This window comes from Schistocerca nitens, chromosome 5 (assembly GCF_023898315.1).
Source record: "Schistocerca nitens isolate TAMUIC-IGC-003100 chromosome 5, iqSchNite1.1, whole genome shotgun sequence".
Lineage (NCBI taxonomy): Eukaryota > Metazoa > Arthropoda > Insecta > Orthoptera > Acrididae > Schistocerca > Schistocerca nitens.
The window spans coordinates 86,194,001-86,217,190 of NC_064618.1; the positions used below are offsets into that span (position 1 = coordinate 86,194,001).

The window sequence follows — 23,190 nt, forward strand, 5'->3', positions numbered from 1 at the left end:
TCAGTGGCCAGAGATGGCGATATACGTATGTGTGAGCTGTATTTGTGTGAATGTGTGTTTATGTTGTCTACTTCACATAAAGGCCTTTTGGCCAAAAGCTTACTTATTTAGTAGTCCTTTTGTTGTGCCTGTCTGAACTCAATATCTCTGCTACTTGGCAAGTAGCAGTCTATCCTTTTGCAATACTAAAATTATTCCATCCTGGACTTTCAATTGTAAAATAAATAAATGATATTCTAGACAATATTTGCCCAACCATGATGGTTCTTACATGACTTTATAATTTAAAAACATTTAATTCATTGCAATAAATCTGTAGATTGCACTCTCAAGCCCTACAAAGGGTTCATACAACAGAGAATATTTCAATAGTGTCCCTCTCCTTTTTAAGATAATTTATTCCAAGTTTATCAGACAGTTGTTGGTTCCTGCTTCATATTCATCGATTACCCCCCCCCCCCCCCTCCTCTTCACACTACAGGTGGGTCCCTATCATCCAGCAGTCTGAGTGACCTGCAATACTTTCCCCAACCTATCCTCCTCCATTAGTTCTGAAAGCCAGGATAACACCATGCACTTTTGTATGTGTCTATTAATATGTTTGTCTATCAATATTTTGCTTCCTGAAGGTAAGTACCAGCCAGTCATTTTGGCCCTTAATTCAATGGTTTTCTTGATTCAATTTTTATTTTTATACAGTTAACTCATACCAAGTCGCTCACAGTTACATAAACTATACGTCAGTTTACAGATATATGGGGCTCAACCTCACACCACACTTCTCCAGTGTTAAGCCTACAAGATTACCCATCCTATTAGAAGTTTAATTGAAAGTAAATCCTACTAACTAAAAGTAAAATAATTGTTGTTATAGATTTATTTACATTTCATTTCACATTAAAATATATCACTCTGCTAACTTTAAAATGGCAATAAAATATTGATGCTTCTTATAAATTTAGAAAGGCAAGTAGATTGTCAGATTTTTCATGAGTAACATATTTCTAAATAATTCTTATTTTTGCAGACTGGAGGTGAAGTTGTGAATGTATTACAAGCAGTGGACATCATTGTGTGGTCAAACAGAAAATGTAGAGAAGCCTATTCTGATGCTCCAAAGCTAGTTCTGCCTTCAAACATCTGTGCTGGGGTCCCTGAAGGAGGAAAAGGGCAGTGCAGTGTGAGTAGAAATTTGGTATCTCTCAGCACAGTCCATAGGTATAGTACAGTATTCATCATGCCGAATTTTTAAATCTTGAGGCCAAATAATTTTCATACACTAATGTCTGAAAGCTAAATAATGTCAAGCAACAAGATTAGAATACTGGAAGAGTTTACCAACAGAAAATAAGAGTCCATAACAAGTAATTAGGAAACTTTTTATAACTGAAAACTTTCTTCAATAACAAAACAAATTTCTAGCTGATGTACAAGCTCTACAGCATTGTGGCACACTCTTCATGAGGTGGTTTAAGAACTCTATTGACTTTAATCTCATCCCTGTCAAAGAAGTTTGAAAAATTTCCTGACAATTGAAAGGCTGCATTTCACCTCTTCAATGCAAGCCAGGCATGGTGTATAGAATTCAGATCTATAAATATTGCTGACCAACCCAAGTGGTGAACATCCTCAACCTTTAAGAAATTTATTTACCCATGTAGCTCCACATGCATGCTCTTTACTGTTCATGAAGAGGAAGCCTGGATCCACTGGATTTCTTAAAAATTGATCACATGATCACAATATATCAGCTCTGTACCTAGGGGCAGTAACAGTATGCCTCTGATCACCAACAAAGATTTGAAGCTCCTTACATTCATCCAAAATGTGGTGACGGATGATGAAAGTAATTCTGCAAACTAGAGGGCATCTTTTTTGTATGCTTTATTGTACATTTCATCTAAATACTGGATTCTGTAACAATAAATTAATGTGATCAAAAGTAATAGCTGCCAGTTTTTATAAAGGGGCAAGCTGACACAGTAACTGATATGCCTTAGGTGGAATCCATGTGAGGAAGAAAGCTTGGCACAAATCAGAGTCTGTCGTACTGAAAGCCAAAAAATGCTGTCCAAGTCTTTTTTGTAAGTGTCCCAATCCTCAATTGAATCATCATATGGAGGGAATTTTGGTGGATGGAATAATGTCTGTCAATGGAAGCGAACAAAGTTGTCTCAGCCTAAGTAAGCCATTCAGTCAGGGCTGGTAGCATGGCATCCATAATGAATAAGGTGATGAAACTGCACTTAAAGATTGCACACACAGAAACTGTTCCAAACTCATCAGCAATTGTATAGTAATCCAGTAATACACAAGAACAGATCAAAGTAACCCAAACAGGTTTTATTTGTGAGCACTTGGCTACAATGGTACACAGATTCCAATGGATCCCCACGTAACAAGACACAATATGTGGATGTGAAGGGCACACTGGAAAGCTCCATGCTCATATAAGTGTGAGTTGCAGGCAGATGGTATGGTGGAGATCTCACCACATGCATGCCTTCCACAGGCTGCCTCCAGCCACCAGCCTGCACTAATAGCACTGGCTGCTGATTCAAACATGCACGCACCGTAACACCTAACTTGGCACACCCACTGTCACACACACTAGTCGCAGAGTACAGTGAGGACTGACCTGTGCTGCCTTCTTCTACATCTATAAGGTTTTTGCATGCTTCAGTGTTTGCCATTTGTTGCTATGGTGTATCACCGTGCCTCAAAGAGAGAAAGTAATATGTTTAACTGAGTAGACTGAATTTGTGAAGCTGAGAAAAATCTCTGTAAACCTTTTACAAGAACCCGTACCTCATGACAAGCAGTATGTTGATGAGGTGAATGGTTGCTGATGCAAAACATTCCTTAGTGAGCCACATCTGGGGGAACATGAAATGTGTTAGGCCTGCTCAAACATTGGGGCCAGGCTTCAGTCAACTATCTTCCCCTATAACTTCTTCCAGGATCAAAATGGGACATTATTTGAAATCCAAAACTTATTAGTGACATCTGGGGTCACTGGCAAGTAATGAAACCCATCCAATAACAAAAGCTAGAATAAAAGTCTACCTGAGAGGAGCAATAAGTTCATCTCCCCCAAATGGTCACAAACCACATAAGTCAGTAAAGAGAAAAGGCAGCAAACATCAACAAACGTCAATTACAAAATATCTGGGATATTACAATTTGTCTATTTACAATTAAAAGGATATGTTTGTATTGTATCCCAACATAACACTTAATATATGAAGGAATTAAAACAAAACTTAGAACACACAATTCAAAACAAGCTGTTGGGGGCGGGGGCGCGAGGGGTGCAGGAGCCTATAAGACACCCCAGCATCCTTAGGACTGGAGTTGGGTTATAAAGATGTATAAAAGTCAGCAGCGTGACTTTAGGATGACTGGAGTGATTTACGCCAAAGTCGGTATGCATCTATAAGGTATCTGCTGCTTGGGAGAGTATTTCTAGCACTCCTATGTGCGGATATGCAATAAAAAATGACCAATTTTAGCACAAATTTCTTAGTTTTCAGGTTTTATAGCCCAATTTGGAACAATTTTGATGATATTTAAACCCAGGGTTAGTCAAACAGAAGAACATAGATTGTGTAAAATTTTGATTATCCGTTTAAAGGATTCCTCTATTGCATGTATGTATTATCATTCTATTGGGCCAGAAAATTCAAATTGATTTCTGAGAATATCCTGCAAAAATGTGAGTGTACATCTACAAACCAAAAATACCAGACAAACGTTTAACTTAAACAAAAGAAAACTTGACAATGGCCCAACGTTGTAGTAAAGAAGATGCTGGACAATGTAACTGAAGTGATCAACATATCAACATGTCACATGCTCTGTCTGTTAAGTTTGTGGGATGGATCTGACATCTTCATTTTTTCACAATCAAAACTTTACATTGTTTGCTCAGGGTTAGGTTCATTCACGAATTTGTCTGTTCTTGCTATTAGTGGTAGGGAACTGAAAATGCTGATTACAGTTAAACTATGTGATAAATTAATATTATAGAAAATCAGTAAGAGATTATATTTCATAATTTTTATATTATAATTGTAACTTGCAAAACATGTAAATAAAATTACAATGAGCTTACACCATGGATATAATCAAATTCTTTTCCCATCTAACTGAAGATTTGGATAAATATGTAATGATATAACAATGGGTAAGCAGCTTGTGAAACACAAAAGCATTCAGGAAATATGTGGAGAAGGCAAAAACTTGGCATAGGGAAAGACCTCATGTCTCTGTGTCCAAGATATTCATATTACTGTGCTGAGGGGTCATAACTACCATGGTGGAGTAGTCACTTTTATAAGTGATATGAACAGTCCTCATTACCATGTTGCAAGTATTTTATGTTATATCTCTTGTCAAACAAGGTAACAGTATTTTTCCTTTACCTGCCATCACATGAAGTCTTAGATAATGAGGCTCCCATCAATGTTATCATGCAGCTCCCTCATCCATTTATTGAGTTTATGATGAACATAATTTATAAGATTTTGTTGCCAACTGCCCTAGGAGTCTAACTACTGGCATTCTTATCTTCAGAACCATGATACTACTGAGAATACATCAGGAAACGCAACTCAACACCATTAAAGATTTTTTTCAAGCCACTGATCTCTCTATACCCTCTCCCACTTCACAGTGGACAATTATTATACATTTGCACTCAATGGATCAATAACCAATCTAGATACACTTTACAAGCTGGGACACACTTTCTACATGTACATCTACATACATACTCTGCAATCCACCATACGGTGCGTGGCAGAGGGTACCTCATACCACAACTAGCATCTTCTCTCCCTGTTCCATTCCCAAACAGAACGAGGGAAGAATGATTGCCTGTATGCCTCTGTATGAGCCCTAATCTCTCTTATCTTATTTTTGTAGTCTTTCCGCAAAATATAAGTTGGTGGCAGTAAAATTGAACTGCATGCAGCCTCAAATGCTGGTACTCTAAATTTCCTCAGTAGTTATTCATGAAAAGAACGCCTCCTTTCCTCCAGAGACTCTCACTCGAGTTCCTGAAGCATTTCCGTAACACTCGCGTGATGATCAAACCTACCAGTAACAAATCTAGCAGCCTGCCTCTGAATTGCTTCTATGTCCTCCCTCAATCCAACCTGATACGGATCCCAAACACTTGAGCAGTACTCAAGAATAGGTCGTAGTAGTGTTTTATAAATGGTCTCCTTTACAGATGAACCACATCTTCCCAAAATTCTACCAATGAACCGAAGATGACTATCCGCCTTCCCCACAACTGCCATTACATGTTTGTCCCGCTTCATATCGCTCTGCAATGTTACGCCCAAATATTTAATCGACGTGACTGTGTCAAGCGCTACACTACTAATGGAGTATTCAAACATTACGGGATTCTTTTTCCTATTCATCTGCATTAATTTACATTTATCTATATTTAGAGTTAGCTGCCATTCTTTACACCAATCATAAATCCTGTCCAAGACGCTTGTATCCTCCTACAGTCACTCAACGATGACACCTTCCCATACACTAGAGCATCATCAGCAAACAGCCACACATTGCTATCCACCCTATCCAAAAGATCATTTATGTAGATAGAAAATAACAGCGGACCTACCACTTCCCCGGGGCACTCCAGATGATACCCTCACCTCTGATGAACACTCACTATCGAGGACAACGTACTGGGTTCAATTACATAAGAAGTCTTTAAGCCACTCACATATTTGGGAACCAATCCCATATGCTCGTACCTTAGTTAGGAGTCTTACCTTAGTGAGTTAGGAGTCTTACCTTAGTGAGGAGCCTTAGATAAGTTCGTACCGACTAAGGTCCAAAGCGAGGGGAAAGATCCACCGTGGTATAACAATCATGTACGAAAGGTACTACGGAAACAAAGAAAGCTTCATCATAGGTTTAAGAGTAGTCGAATCATAGCTGATAAGGAAAAGCTGAACGAAGCGAAAAAGAGTGTAAAGAGAGCAATGAGAGAAGCATTCAACGAATTCGAACATAAAACATTGGCAAACAATCTAAACAAGAACCCTAAAAAGTTTTGGTCATATGTAAAATCGGTAAGCGGATCTAAATCCCCTATTCAGTCACTCGTTGACCACGATGGCACCGAAACAGAGGACGACCGAAGAAAGGCAGAAATACTGAATTCAGTGTTCCGAAACTGTTTCACTGCGGAAAATCGTAACACGGTCCCTGACTTCAGCCGTCGCACGGACGCCAAAATGGAAAATATTGAAATAAACGATATCGGAATTGAAAAACAACTGCTATCACTTAGTAGCGGAAAAGCATCCGGACCAGACGAGATACCCGTAAGATTCTACAGTGATTATGCTAAAGAACTTGCCCCCTTTCTATCAGCAATTTATCGTAGATCTCTGGAAGAACGTAAAGTACCTAGCGACTGGAAGAAAGCGCAGGTCGTTCCCATTTTCAAGAAGGGTCATAAATCAGATGCGAATAATTATAGGCCTATTTCGCTTACGTCAATCTGTTGTAGAATAATGGAACATGTTTTATGTTCTCGTATTATGACGTTCTTAGATAATACAAATCTCCTTCATCATAACCAACATGGATTCCGCAAACAGAGATCATGTGAAACTCAGCTCGCCCTATTTGTCCAAGAAATTCACAGTGCCATAGACACTGGCGAGCAGATTGATGCCGTATTCCTGGACTTCAGGAAGGCATTTGATACGGTTCCGCACTTACGTTTAGTGAAAAAAATACGAGCTTATGGAATATCGGACCAGGTTTGTGATTGGATTCAGGATTTCCTAGAAGAAAGAACACAACATGTCATTCTTAACGGTTCAAAATCTGCAGATGTAGATCTAATTTCGGGAGTACTGCAAGGAAGCGTGATAGGACCTTTATTGTTTACAATATACATAAATGACTTAGTTGACAACATCGGTAGCTCCGTGAGGCTATTTGCAGATGACACGGTTGTCTACAAGAAAGTAGCAACATCAGAAGACTCGTACGTACTCCAGGAAGACCTGCAGAGGATTAATGAATGGTGCGACAGCTGGCAGCTTTCCCTAAACGTAGATAAATGTAATATAATGCGCATACATAGGGGCAGAAATCCATTCCAGTACGATTATGCCATAGGTGGTAAATCATTGGAAGCGGTAACGACCGTAAAATACTTAGGAGTTACTATCCGGAGCGATCTGAAGTGGAATGATCACATAAAACAAATAGTGGGAAAAGCAGGCGCCAGGTTGAGATTCATAGGAAGAATTCTAAGAAAATGTGACTCATCGACGAAAGAAGTAGCTTACAAAACGCTTGTTTGTCCGATTCTTGAGTATTGCTCATCAGTATGGGACCCTTACCAGGTTGGATTAATAGAAGAGATAGACATGATCCAGCGAAAAGCAGCGCGATTCGTCATGGGGACATTTAGTCAGCGCGAGAGCGTTACGGAGATGCTGAACAAGCTCCAGTGGCGGACACTTCAAGAAAGGCGTTACGCAATATGGAGAGGTTTATTATCGAAATTACGAGAGAGCACATTCCGGGAAGAGATGGGCAACATATTACTACCGCCCACATATATCTCGCGTAATGATCACAACGAAAAGATCCGAGAAATTAGAGCAAATACGGAGACTTACAAGCAGTCGTTCTTCCCACGCACAATTCGTGAATGGAACAGGGAAGGGGGGATCAGATAGTGGTACAATAAGTACCCTCCGCCACACACCGTAAGGTGGCTCGCAGAGTATAGATGTAGATGTAGACGTAGATGGGGCACTGAGTCCAATGCTTTCCGGAAGTCAAGGAATATGGCATCCGTCTGATACCCTTCATCCATGGTTCACAAGATATCATGTGAAAAAAGGGCGAGTTGCATTTCGCAGGAGCGATGCTTTCTAAAGCTGTGCTGATGCATGGACAGCAACTTCTCTGTCTCAAGGAAATTCATTATATTCGAACTGAGAATATGTTCAAGAATCCTGCAACAAACCGATGTTAAGGATATTGTTCTGTAATTTTGAGGATCCATCCTTCTTCCCTTCTTACATACAGGCGTCACCTGCACTTTTTTCCAGTTGCTTGGGACTTTACGTTGGGCAAGAGATTCGTGATAAATGCAAGCTAAGTAAGGAGCCAATGCAGTAGAGTACTCTCTGTACACCGAATTGGAATCCTGTCAGGAGCTGGCGATTTATTTATTTTCAACCCATTCAGCTGCTTCACAACCCCAGGGATGTCTATCACTATGTCCCCCATACGGGAATCTGTACGACACTCAAACGGTGGTATGTTTGTACAAACTCATGTGCACTGAGAAAGAAACCACCACAATGTACTACCACTGCTGTACAGTTAGTTGGCTATTTTTCAGCATCACAACAGCGTTCAGGACTGGGTGGATCACATTACAAACTTCATCTGTCATGCTGTTGATGCAAAGGGAAGGAGGAGAGAAGCAGAAATGATTATGCAGGTGTGATACAGCAATGGTCACCTACATAGCACCTTCCTATGTTATCCTATTCATGGGCCATCTTGAGGAATCCTTCCTAACCACCCATAATCTTAAACCTCTCACATGGTTCAGATTCAATGAGACATCCATAATCTGGACTGAGGGTGAGGATACCCTATCCCCAACAATACATCTACTGAGACAGTTGCCACTCATTTCACACTAAGAAGTCTCTTCCATACAGCCTAATCATCTGTGGTCATCATATCTTTAGTGACAATCAGTACCTCTCCAAATATGTCAGAGGTTTCACTGAGGCCTTCAAAGATTGAGATTCAATGCTTTGTCTCCCCAGTCACATACTATCCACCATATACTCCTCAGTATCACCCAGTAGTAGAGCAACTGATCAGAATTCTTCATTCAGATTTTGAATACCTTTCATTGTGTCCTGAAATGAATATCTGTCCCACTCGTCCCACAGTGATGTTGTGCTGCCCACCCAACCTATGTAATATCCTTGTCTGTTTCTATTCCACCCCTACTTCCAACTCCTTGCCCCATGGCTCACATTCCTGAAATGGAGATAGATGCAAAACCTGTACCACACATTCTCCCTGACACACGCATCTCCTACCCCATCAAGGAAGGGCCACCTGTGAAAGTAGCCATGTGGCTTCCCAGCTTAGCTGCTACCACTGTGCCACTTTCTTGTGAGAATGACAAGATTCTGGCTGCAAGAATAACTGCCACAAAATTGTAGCCAAGAGACCATCCAGTTACTGAGCATGTTATCCAATACGAATTGCTTGACATCAATAACTGCATCACAGCCTGTGCCATCAGGATTTTTCCCACCGACACCAGATTCACTGAACTGCACAAGTGGAAATTCTCCCTGCAATATATCCTACATATTCCCATTACCCCCTGGTCTCAACCTGTGCTAGTCCTTGTCCTCTACCTGCCTATCACCTCCCCCACTCTCACTCCAGTCCTACACATGCCTTCTATCCTGCCGACAACTGCAGAGTCCTTTCCTCTTCTCTCCTCCTCCCTATGCCCCCCTTTCTCCCAGCAGTCTCCTATGGTGCACCTAGCATACCATTATTCTCTCTCCCCCCCCCCCCCCCCATGTCCCTGCAAGCTCTAGCATCTACCCACATCATTGTCCTCCTATCCATCTCCCCCCCCCCCAAAAAAAAAATCCCTCTTTGGCACCACCACTACCTACCCAGGAAAGACCACTGCTCACCTACGACACAGTTGCAGTTGAGTCTTAACAACCAAGACATGACAGTGACCATGTGTGTGTACTAGTTGTGATTGTGTGAATGAGAGCTAGTTTTGTTTTTTCTACATCTGACAAAGAGCTTAATTCAACAGCTGAATAATATCTGGCAGTGTATCCAAGGTTCTCGGGTGTCCAGCTGGATCCGATCGTCAAAGTTCCATAATATTTTGGTGAATAACCATTCCTCCATCATCAGGTGGTGCTGATGGAATGATCTGTCTGCGCTGTGTCCATGGTATTTATGTCTGTGGGGTCCAGAGTCGTACCCCGGTGCAGGCGGCCGGCGGGAGCCCGTGTGGTGGGAGGGGTGGGGGTAGCTGCAGCCACACCCGGTGGTAGGAGCAGTTCATCTCCGTCCGCCGTGGCAGAAGGATCTCGCATCCGCTCGCGCTGTTGCTCTTTGATGGTGTTTAATAATGGTTTCCAGGCCTTGCTAAGTTGAAACCCGGTGTTCCTGTTGATGATATTATCTGTTACCCGAATTTCTATGGCCTCCTTGTAGATACTGTCCCAGAAGACACTTGGGGCCATCAGGATTTTTGTCTCTCTGAATTTCGCTGTGTGTCCAGTTTCAATGCAGTGTTCTGCTAGGGCCAAATGACTGGGTTGGCGTAAGCAGGTGTGACGTTCGTGTTCCTTGCATTGGTCCTCGACCGTGTGGACTGTTCGGCCGATGTAGGATTTGCCACAGCCGCACGGGATTTGTATACGCCCGCTTTCTTAAGGCCTACGTCATCTTTTGCCGTTGCTAGTAGGTCATGAATCTTTACTGGTGGTCTGAAGACTGTGTCAATCTTGTGTCGCCTTAACAGTCTCCCTATTTTTGAAGACACGTTGCCAGCAAACGGCAGAAAGGCCAGAGCTTGCGTCTCTTCTTCGGGTTGTTCTTCATCTCGGTTCTTGCTGCACTTCTGTTGTCAGAAGGCTCTTTGGATTTGGCGGTTGCCATACACATTATTGTGGAACACGGTCTCCAGGTGTTTGAGTTCCATTGGCAAGTTCTGTTCATCAGAGACCGAGTGTGCTCTATGTACCAAAGTGTTGAGCATTCCATTAAGCTGTGCCGGATGGTGGCAGCTGGAGGAATGTAGGTACAGGTCAGTGTGTGTAGGCTTGCGGTACACACTGTGACTCAGTGAGCCATCAGACCCATGTTCCACTAGGACATCAAGAAAGGGTAGTTTTCCATTTTTCTCAGTCTCCATGGTGAACTGAATGTTACTGTGGATCGAATATAGATGTTGTAGAAAAATCTGTAGCTGTGCCTGTCCACGTGGCCAGATGACATATGTGTCATCCACGTAGCAAAAGAAGCATACAGGTTTCAGTTCGGCAACTTTCAGTGCTTCCTCTTCGAAACTCTCCATGAACAGGTTAGCCACCACTGGGGATAGTGGGCTCCCCATGGCTACTCCGTCGGTCTGCTCGTAGTATTGACCATTGAAGACAAAGTACGTAGATGTTAACACATGCCTGAAGAGTTGTGTCAGTTCAGGGCCGAATTCCTCACTGATTAAGTGGAGAGAATCTTCCAGCGGGACAAGTGTGAATAATGAGATGACATCGAAGCTGACCTTGATGTCGGATACATGTACTGTCATCTCCTTCAGGCGGCCAATGAAGTCCCTTGTGTTCCAGATATGGTGTGCACATTTCCCCACATAAGGTCTTAGCATGCCTGCTAAGTGCTGTACCAAAAGATATGTCGGTGCCCCTATGTTGCTGACTATGGGTCGCATCCCTTCTTTGTGCATTTTTGGGAGACCAGATATCCTCGGAGCTACCGCCAAACGTTGCCGAAGTCTTTTGATGTCCTTGTCCATTTTTCAGCAAGGTGGCGATGCTTTGTTGTATCTTCTTGGTCAGGTCTGTGTTGATTTTCCGATATGCTGGATCGTCTAGCAATTGCAGCATCTTCTGTTCATAGTCGCGTCTCTCAAGGATGACTGTGGCATTTCCTTTGTCGGCAGTCAATGAGGAAGGAAGACAATTTTCCCTCAGTATTAAGTCAACAATTTCAGCCGCAACTACCGTATTTACTCAAATCTAAGCCGCACTCGAATCTAAGCTGCACCTAAAAAATGAGACTCAAAATCAAAGAAAAAAAATTTTCCCGAATCTAAGCCGCACCTGAAATTTGAGACTCGTTAGTCCATTGTAACATGAGACACAATTTAGGTCGAATGGATGAAGATACAGCTACAGTAGTTTGGTTCGAATCATAAGCTTAGCAGTTAAGCTTTACCAGGTAGCCATTGCTATGAGTCAGGCACCCCGTCCATATTTATACGAGTACCCTTCCTTTTTCATGTGCTTCGTCTGGTTTGAATCGATTGCTTATTTTGCTTTGATCTGATAAGTGCCGTTCTCTTTGTTATAGGTGTTTGCATCACTCTAAGCTGAAAATGCATTATTGACTGCGTCATGCATTGTTTGTCGTATTCTAATAATCAGTGTTTACAATCTGTCGCAGCTCGTGGCATGGCTTGCTTTTGTGCGCGCTATTTCCACTTACAATAAAAAAAGTGGAATTGTCTCATTAGTGATACAATGGCAAGAGACTGCTATTTGTTGTTGCTGCAGTGGTTACTTACAATGCAATGCAGGGGTCGAAACTCAGGGCGGAGAAAAAAGCTCGTCTTCTACCTTTTTTTTTCAAGTTTATTTACTGACACAGAGGTTTTGGTGCCAGTATTTATCTTTGTGCCTGCAAAGCATGCCTGTGTAGCGCTACATATATATGATGGCAGAAGTTAGTTGTGGCGGCACATATCAACATTTTTCAGAACTTCCGCTTACTTAGCACTCGATTGTAGGCCGCAGGTGGTATGTTGGATTACAAATACTGGAAAAAAAGTGCAACTTAGATTCAAGTAAATATGGCATACAGCATTGGTAACACACTGATTTCACAAACTACTCCAAAAGCAAAGCATATAGCTAACATTGTAAATCTATCAGAATATTTACTTCCGTTCCCAACAAATGGAACTGAAGTTGCAAAAATAATAAGTAAACGGGGTTAAATGGCATATCAGCAAGAGTCATTAAACAAGCACACTAAACAAAAAATTAGCCTCCCCCAGCAGGACACTCAGATACATATTCTGATCAAAAGTATCCAGACACCTGTTAATGGACATTGATGTGAGGCGTGTTCACCCTTCGCCTTTATGACAAATTGAACTCTGGTGGGGACACTTTCACCGACTTGTCTGCACACCTTTGGAGGAATAGCAGTCTGTTCTTCCTCAAGAGCTGAAACATAAGAAGGTAGTGATGTTGGACATTGGGGCCTGGGGCAAAGTTGAAATTGTAACTTACACTGAAGATTTTCCACTGGGTTCAGATCAGGACTTTGGGCAGGTCAGTACATTTTATGAATATTACTGTCCACAAACCTTTGCTTCACAGATTATACTTTACAACAGGGTGAAATGTCATGCTGATACAATCAATTATTGTTTTCAAATGTCCCTTTAATGTATGCAGCACACAATGCTTGAGTTCAATAAGGTGAACATACTATAACCATGAAGATACCCCCATGCTGAAACACCACCTCCTTCATACTTCAGTGTTGGAACTGCACATGATAACAAGTAGTGTTCCCAAGACTTTCACCAAACTCAAACCCTTCCGTCAGACTGCCACAGGTTATAGTAACATTCATCACTCCAAATCATTCATTTTGTCATCCACCATCTAGTGGCATTGCTGTTTACACCACTTCAAGCTTTTCTTGGCACTGACCACATATGAGGAGCTGCTTGATACATGTATCCTGATCTTTTTAGCTCACTATGCACAGTTGTTGTGCTAGCCAGACTGCTGGTAGCACTTTGGGACTCAGGGGTGATTCCTTCTGCTGACTTCACGTGGTTTTTTCAACCAGCCTCCGCAATGCTTGATGACCCCTGGCCTTTGTTTAACTATGGTTCCTTCACATTTCCATTCCATTATCACATAACAGATGATTGGCTGTTAGATTCAGTATGGATGAGATTTCCCTGGATGGATTTGTTATTCAGGTGACATCCAGTGATTATGACTACTCCACACTGGAAGTTACTGAGCTGTCTGGACTCACCTTCTTGCTTTTACTCCCAGCTTCCTTTTATACCAATCGGTCCACCTCTTCTCACATCTAGTAGTCAATTCTACATTACATAGAGTGTCCGGATACTGTCAATCAGATACTGTGTAACACTGACTCCGTGAGGTGAGGGAGGGAGTCCACAAGTTTCTTCAGGTATGTCATTTTCAGCTAATGCCACTCACTGATGATTACATTCTGCAGAGCCACCAAGTTGTGACAATGTACCTTGCTATGTTTTGTCCACTGTTCCAAATAATCCCACACATTTTCTATGGAATTAAGCTAAGGTGGACCTGCAACCCAGTTGATGTGTGACAGGGAGCCAAGTATTTGTCAAACCAGGAATATCTGCATGTAACATGTGAACACGGCTGTTCTTGCCTTGGAAGATTAGTGTTCACTGCATGCTTTTCATGAAGATGAGGAAGAAAAGGCAACACTTTGTCAACAGAAAATGTTGAAGTAAAGATCACTATTCACTTTCATGGTCACCTGAAGAATGCATCCAATTCATAGTGTGAAAAACACTCCCAAAACATTAATACAACCATCTCCACCCTAAAATACACTGCAAACACACTGTTGGTTAAGTGCCAGGTTTGGCCAAAGATGCACTCTATGCCTTGCAACATTTGAAAAGTGGCTTGTCAGATGCTTCCAAATAACTACTGTCCTTCTTCTGCTTTGCTTGGCCCATTAAAAACATGCAACTTAATATGCCACTATGAGCCGTTTGAGACTCCTAATGTCCACTGCACAGATTTCTCTTCACAGTGTTAACTCAGAAATCTGCATTCACTGACAGCAACATTTTCTGTTGTATCTGAAACTGACTGACATTGACAACATATGATGCATGTCTACTGATTCTTGTCAGTTAGGATATTTTATGACCAACATTCTTGTGTCAAGCTATGTGGCTGTGAGAGGTACATTACACCTTGTAGATACACTGGACAGTCCACATTGATCAACAAACAAATAGGGCAATTTTAGGGAGAAGACAGATTGCTGCTTATCCTAAAGATGACATGTTTAATTGCAGACAGGCACAATTAAGAGACACTTACACATTTAAGCTTTCGGCCACAGACTTCATCAGAAAAAGAGGAATGTTCATCATTCATTCACACAACCAAGCACACATCACACACACGACTGCCAATTCTGGGCACTCGTGCCAGAATGTGGCATTCTGGCCCAACCTGCTGGAGCTGGCAGTCATGTATGCATGAGGTGTGCTTGGTTGTGTGAATGAATTGTATGTATCTCTCTTTTTCTGATTAAGTCTGTGGCCAAAAGCTTATGTATAAGTGTCTCTTAATTGCACCTGTCTACAATTTAACATGTCATCTTTATGATAAGTAGCAATCTACCTATTTTCTACTTTGATATTCCTACCTGGAGTTTCCATTGTTTAACAAATAAGGCAATTTCATTTGCAGTGTGTCATCACATCAAAACATGATAGCTCCTTTCTGTCATCCTGTTACATCAATCCATCTTACTGTGCTGTTTCCATGCAACCAACTGGCACGTACACACCACCTCACTGTCACGGAGATGGAGGGTCATGTGACTGACTGGTACCAGTTCTACTCCACCTACAGTGCTACAGAGTGTCCAGTGTGCTCTTTTAGTAGGGTGACATATTTTGTCTGGTGCACTTGCTGTTCTCAGTATTTATTAGGGCTTCAGGCAATTTTGATAAAGTGGTCAATGGAAGGAGTAAAATTTCCTAAAGGCTGAAAAAGGGTAAAATAATTTCTTTTATGTAAGCATGAGAAGGTGTCAGGTCCAATTAATTACAGTCCGGTCACCATGACCTTTGTTTTCTAGAAAATACTGGAAAAGATGTCATAAAAGTCAAATGAGTACAGTTTCATAGATTTATATAAAAGAGAACTATATCATATGAGAATTATGTTATATAACCAAACACCTCCTTATTTAAAACGAGTATCACTATCAAATACATTTAAAATACAGCTGGAATAGTTCTTGCATGACCATTGCTTCTACTCTGTGTCTGAATTATTAGAACATTATAAGTAAACTTGATTTACCAAACATTTTCAATTATAGTGTTGTGTATTATGTCACTTTATATTCTCATTTACCTTGAGTGTGTAGCCTCAATTGTTAACTAGTTCTGTAATTATTAATGTATTGTGTTAACCCTTACTTGTCTTACATTATATGCAGAATCAATACAGGTACTAAAATGATTTACTGGACCAAATAACAAATTAAGCTAAGGAAAGTTTGTAGGTTGTTCCTAGTTCTCTCAAAAGCTTCTGTTTATGTACATCATTACACCCTGCTGCAGAAACTCCACTGCTATGGCATGAGAAGAAAGACAGCAGATAGTGATAAGAGTGTTTGTGAACTACAGTCAACAGTGGGTGTGTATAAAACACAAAGCTGAAACCAAAGTTAACAAATACCTCCTTATAGTTTTCAGGAAGTAAGATATGGGGGTGCCTCAAGGGTGTACTTGTGCTATACTCTTCATTCTGCACATAAATGACTTGACTGTCATAAAAAATGGAAACATTATTGGTACACAATTGAGATTCTTTTATAGCTTACAGCAATGCAACAGAAGAACATGAGAAGAACCTAACTCTAGAGGATAAAAAATGCCAACCATTATTTAAGTTTCAATAATCTGTTTAAAAAAAGCAAACCAAAAATCATGTTGACGAATTCTAGCAGAAAAGTTGAAGAATAAAATTTTCAGGCTCTTATTTGAGAACTCAGAAGAAGAAAACCGATATGGATTTCTGGAGGTGGTGTTCAACAGTTCTGAGAGACAAATACCACTGAAGAGCCAAAAAAACTGCTGCACCTGCCCAGTATCATGTAGGGCCCCAGTGAGCACGCAAAAGTGCTGCAATACAACATGGCATGGACTCGACTAATGTCTGAAGTAGTGCTGGAGGGAATTAACACCATGAATCCTGTAGGGCTGTGCGTAAATCCATAACAGTACGAGGGGGTGGAGATTTCTTTTATACTGCGTGTTGCAAAGCATCTCAGATATGCTATGTTCATGTTTGGGGAGTTTGGTGGCCAGTGAAAGTGTTTAAACTCAGAAGAGTGTTCCAGGAGCCACTAAGTAGTATTTCTGGTTGTGTGGGATGTTGCATTGTCCTGCTGGAATTGCCCAAGTCCATCGGAATATGCAATGGACATGACTGGATGCAGGTGATCAGACAGGACACTTGCATAATGTCACCTCTCAAGAGTCATACCTAGATGAATCAGGGGTCCAATATCACTTCAACTACACATTCCCCACACCATTACAGAGCCTCCATCAGCTTGAACAGCCCCTGCTGACATGCAGGGGCCATGGATTCCTGAAGTTTTCTCCATACCCATACACGTCCACCCGCTCAATACAATTTGGTATGAGACTTGTCCAACCAGGCAACATGTTTCCAGTCATCAACAGTCCAATGTCAGTGTTGACAGACCAAGACAAGTGCAATGGGAGATGAGTGGGTCTTCAGCTCTGAAAGCCCATATTGATGATATTTCATTGAATGGCTCACACACTGACACTTGTTGATGGTCAATCATTGAAATCTGCAGCAATCTGCAGAAGGGTTGCATTTCTGTCATGTTGAATGATTCTCTTCAGTTGTCATTGGTCCCGTTCTTGCAGAATCTTTTTCCAGTGGCACCAGTGTCACAGATTTGATGTTTTACTGGATTCCTGATATTCACAGTACATTTGTGAAATGGTCATACGGGAAAATCCTCACTTCATCGCTACCTCGGAGATGCTGTGTCCCATGACTTGTGTGCTGACTATAACACCACACTCAAACTCACTTAAATCTTGATAACCTTCCATTGTAGCAGCAGTAACCAATCTAACAATTGCGGCAGACACTTGTCATCTTATATAGGCATTGCTGACTGCAGTGCTGTGTTCTGCCTGTTTACGTATCTCCTTATTTGAATACACATGCCCATACTAGTTTCTTTGGCACTTCAGTGTATAATATTTATTCAAAAATACATTCAAACATATTCTTAATTGAGATGTCAGCTACAGTAAATAAGGACACATGATTAAAAAATGTGCTGTGGACTCACACATGCCCTCTCAGTATGCTTTAGAAGAAAACCATTTCATTTTTGCAAAAACATCTTCAAGACACTCCTGCTGGGAGAAATTCAGGAAGCCCATGATGTTAACTGTCCCAACATTTGACACATTTGAAATCTGTCTGTTTTAGAAAGTACGTTCCACTTCCTTCTTAAACACACAATTTCATGAGAATAAATCATGAAACACGAACGATTACCCAATACAAAGCAAACAACTAGAATTAATGGTTAAGGGCATTATGGCTGCTGGATGAATTTTATAATGTTCTTCAGCACAATATAAAGTGTAAAACAGTATTTTCAGATTTAATAAATTAACTAAAACATTATCTGACCGTCTTATGAAGAATACATTGCTGCCAATGAAGACAGGTAAGTATTAACTGCAGCCTAAATGATTTTGATAGCCATCACATCAAACTATTCTGACACACATGAAATCACACGTGTGCATGTGTGTGTGTGTGTGTGTGTGTGTGTGTGTGTGTGTGTGTGTGTGTGTGTTTGAGAGAGAGAGAGAGAGAGAGAGAGAGAGAGAGAGAGAGAGAGAGAGAGAGAGAGAAAGCATCCCGTCCTGTTATTCTATTTTCATATTGTTACTAATACTTTTATTAATTTCATTGATTATTTCAAGAGCTTTGCTTACCAAAACTGAAAAAAAGAGATGTCTGTCTAATGTATATAACATGTTTCAGGGAGATTCTGGTGGTCCACTTATAGCAAATGGTTACCAGGTTGGAATTGTTTCATGGTCAAGAAAACCTTGCACTATTAAAGGATCTCCTGGTGTTTTTACACGAGTAGCCTACTATGTTGACTGGATTAGAGAAAAAACAGGAACAGGCTGGATCCCTATTTTTATATATTAATTGTTGTATTCTCTTAGTTTCTGGGATTATTATTTAGTAAAATATAAGGAAGTAAGAAAAGAAACTTGTGATTTATATAAAGGAATTTTGTTGTGTGTTATAATTAAAGCTAACTATTAAACATCAGTTGTACAAACATAATCAAAGCTTGTTATGTCATCGAAATCTGTGTCTGCCTTTACATGTTGTCACTCTTGTCTGTCTGAAGTGCAGTGAACTGAGATACAAGACATAAGGTACTTACTGTTCCGCCAAGGCCGTCGGGTATTCCTACCAACTCTAAGATGGAGGATACAAAGAGTAATAACTTATGTGCCTGTAAATGATCTAATGTGAAATAATCTCATACTCACAGTAGTTATGTAAACATCAAGTGCTTGACTGCAAAAGATTCATTCACCTGTTTTAAAAATGTTCATTAAAATTTTGAAACTATTTCATCAGTTGAGAATAATTTAATGTAAACAAAAACCTTCTTAGCTGAGCTGTAGCCCCCATATATTTCACCAATGATTGATGAACTACTTGCTTTATCAAGAAGTAACCTGGCAGTATGACATCATTCAAATCAGTATTGCCTTACAATGCCATATGTAACTGCTTACAGTTTTGAAATTAATTTTGTGATCAGTCATGCCACATCGGATGGGAAAAATGTTTCTAACTGTCCTGAGGTGAAAAACCACATAAAATGCAAAATGTGCTGAGATATACTGTACCACAAGCCAACATTTACACACTTGAGCAACACATGCTTTATTCAAAAGCACACCACACAAAGACATATGACCAAAAGGCAAAAGATTGTACACTTGTACAGCCAGCTGCTGAATACAAAGATAAGGAGTTCAGTTACTAAACAATCCAAAATGAAGAAAATAAATCAATGCTCTCCCTTATTTAATAACTTGCAGACTCCAATATTACTACACAAAATTGAAATCTAATGAAAACAGTGGTTCCGTTAATATATCAGCAAGTCGTCATTCAGTGTCTGTAATTCCACCAGCACTAATTAACTCATGAACAAAGTAGTGGCTTATATGAATATGCTTTGTTCATGGATGAAATTTAGGATTCTGGGCAAGCTGGATAGTAGCTTCATTGTCAATCTGTAAATTTGCTTCAACTTTCAACTGACTAAATTTTGTGAAAAGCTTCTGCATCCAGACTCTGTCTTGAGCAGCTTCACTAGCAGGTGCAATTTTAGCTTTAGTTGCGGATATGGCAATAGAATCTTTGACAAACTGCCTATTGGCTTCTGTCTCGGGTTCTTCGGCCGACGTTCATCTAATGATTTTTCTGACGTTTCACCAGCACGAGTGGCTGGCATTGTCAAAGCTTCACCCGGCAATGGAGGGTGAAGCTTTGACAATGCCAGCCACTCGTGCTGGCGAAACGTCAGAAAAATCATTAGATGAACATCGGCCGAAGAACCCGAGACAGAAGCCAATAGGCAGTTTGTCAACAAGTGGCCACGAAAGCCTCAACAATTTTGTAATAGAATCTTTGACTAATCCAGAAGACAGGTGCCCAAGTATGTAGAAAAAGAACACCCGATGCTGAGTGTCCTGTGCCAATGCCACCACCATGATCAGCATCACTATAGCATTCTAAAATCTCCCTTTTTGAGCTGTTTTTAAAAACAAGCCCACAATTTGTTGAACCTCTCAGGTATCATAGAATCCTCTTCACTCTCACAACACCACAATCTGTTGGTTTTTCCAGATTTCTAGACACCACACTGATAGCATATGCAATATCATGACATGTCCCACACATCAGAAACATTAGTGCTCCAGTAGTTTGTCCGTATGGAAATTCAGAGTTGTGAGGACTGGTCAACTGTTCTTTATAACCGGAGTAGATACACCCTTGCAGTTACTCATGCTGAAGCACTCTAATATCTTCTATGTATAATGAGATTGGCTTACATGAACAGATCCATCTTCTTGTTTATTAGTTTCCAGACCTAAGAAAAATGATGCAGATGTTGAAGTAATTTTGAACTCTTCTCTTAAATCACTGAAATTCTTGAAGTTCCTGTTCACTGTGAGGAGTAATCAAACCATCATTAACGTAAAGCACAAGGAATATTTTCTTAGAGCCTTTCTGTCTCATGAAAGGACAAGGATCAACTTTGCTCCTCTGGAAGCCAAGTTTAGTGAGATGATTACTGAACTATTCATTCCAGCAACGAGGAGCCTGCTTCAGTCTAAACAGACTTTCCTTCAAGTGACATACTCTCCCAAACCCATCATCTGTCCTTCAGGATGCTGCACATACATGGTTTCTTTCAAGTCACCAAAAAGAAAAGTTGTTGAAACATCAATTTGTGCAAGTTTTGTGCTCTCACTTGCTGAAACACTAAGCAGTGCTCAAATGGCAGAGATTCTACCTACAGGACTAAAAGTTTGATCATAGTCAAATCCTCTCCATTGTCAGTAACCCTTGAACACCAACTTTGCCTTCCATTTATTGACTGGTCCATCAGCATTTGTTTTCACTTTGTACACCCATCTGTTTGGAATGGCCCTCTTTCCTAGTGGTAGTTCAACAAGGCCCCATGTTTTATTTTACTGAAGAGCTTTTAGTTCACAATCCATGGTTTACTTCCAGAAATACTTCTTAACAGACTTCATCACAATTTATAAACTTTTGTGGAGCTCCAAGAGTTGATTGATAATGCAGACGAGGTATTGCTTCTTCATTTATGTTTTTTTGATCTTTGTCTTGAGAGTCTTCATTTATATTCAGCGATCTGTCATCCTCATCACTCTCAACATCAATGACAGACTGGTCACCAGTCTGAGGTGTTGAATCCTGATGATTAAAAGTAGTCACTGGAGAAGTAAAAGTTTCTCTGATTTCAGTGTGCTCTCTTTAAATATTACATCTCATGACCAAAGCAGTTTGCACTCCTCTTCACAATAAATTCTGTAACCTTCCACTGTGATCATATCCAATCAGAATTTCTTTCACTGCTTTATAATCCATCTTCCTTCTCTGATATTTTGGAATATGAGCATAGCAAATGGAGCCTATCATCCACAAATGTTTCAGTCTTGACTTCTCGCTACACCACAGCTCACATGGAGATGTTCCTGGAATACTGGAAGGCCCTGTTCAGTTCAAGAGTAGGTTGCAGTATTCAACATCTCTGCCCATCTCTTCTTGTGAGACAGTGAATTATATGTTCTTTCTGAAGAATTACTCCAACTTCTTTACTGTCAAATTCTGTTCCACTGTCACACAACAGTGTCTTGATGGTATGTCCAGCAGTTTTTGCTTCAGCTATGAACTGATTTAACTTAGGGGACTGATGACCTCAGATGTTCAGTCCCATAGTGCTCAGAGCAATTTGAACCATTTTTTGATTTTACTTATCTGCAACTCCAGATTTTCGTTTGATGAAAAACACTGCACTACATTTTGTTTAATCATCTTTAAAAAGTACAAAATACCAATATCCTGTCACTGAATTTTGAAATGGACCACACAGGTCTGTGGGAATAAGCTCAGCCAATTCCAAAGTCCTCTTCCTGAAGCCAAATGGTAAATGATGAGCCATGCCACAAATACAGCTTTCACACAGCTCACTGTCCATTTCCACATTGATATTTAGCTCACTGTGAAGTATGGAGTTCACATGGCACTTGCTTTGGTGTCCAAATCTTTTCATTATAAAGATGCAAAAGGGTGTCTTTGCTAGTGACATTGACTTCACTGAGAGAGCTGGATTTCACGTTTCACACAGCCAGTTTAAAAAGTCCTCCAAAGTGAACACAGATGCCTACCAATCTAGTGACATGATGAACACTGAATTAACAAATTTCCGCAGTTGATGCAAATTTACTTTTGGATGTTTATCCTATGCTGCAAGGAGAGAGAATAGATTCTTGTGAATCTGAAGTACATACCACACATCTGACAGTAATTCTGTGCCTGTTTCCTCTGCTTCGTCCATGCCAATTGCTTCAATTGTGTCACCATTAGCTGTAGTGACTGAGTGTTTTGTTGGAAATGGCTCAAACGTCTTGAAACAACTTTTACCATTTGAAGTGTGACTTGTTGCACCATTGACTATGTACCAGCAATCGTTTCTGCATACAGAGAACATCACAGAGGATGTAACAGCAAAAAGTATCACGTTTGTATCTGTGTTAGATGGTTTTGGAGGTTTGCCATCATCTGCCCACTTTAATTCTATGGTTGGGTTTCTTGCAGTAATTACATATTAATTTCTCTTTCTTGTTTTTCTCCACTGGATTTATATTTTTCTGAGATGACTTCCTTGATAGATCTGTAGTGAGAG

At 40.5% G+C, this 23,190-nt stretch overlaps 1 protein-coding gene across 1 annotated transcript in view; it reads left to right on the forward strand.

The window, feature by feature from the left end:
* The window catches only part of LOC126260243 (chymotrypsin-2-like), a 168,948-nt gene extending 149,927 nt beyond the window's left edge, over nt 1-19,021 (forward strand). The window contains exons 6-7 of the mRNA XM_049957556.1: nt 1,028-1,180; nt 18,702-19,021. Coding sequence (XP_049813513.1) covers nt 1,028-1,180; nt 18,702-18,875 — 327 coding nt within the window. The 3' untranslated portion in view covers nt 18,876-19,021. The remainder of the gene's footprint in view (nt 1-1,027; nt 1,181-18,701) is intronic.
* Nucleotides 19,022-23,190: the final 4,169 nt, after the last annotated feature.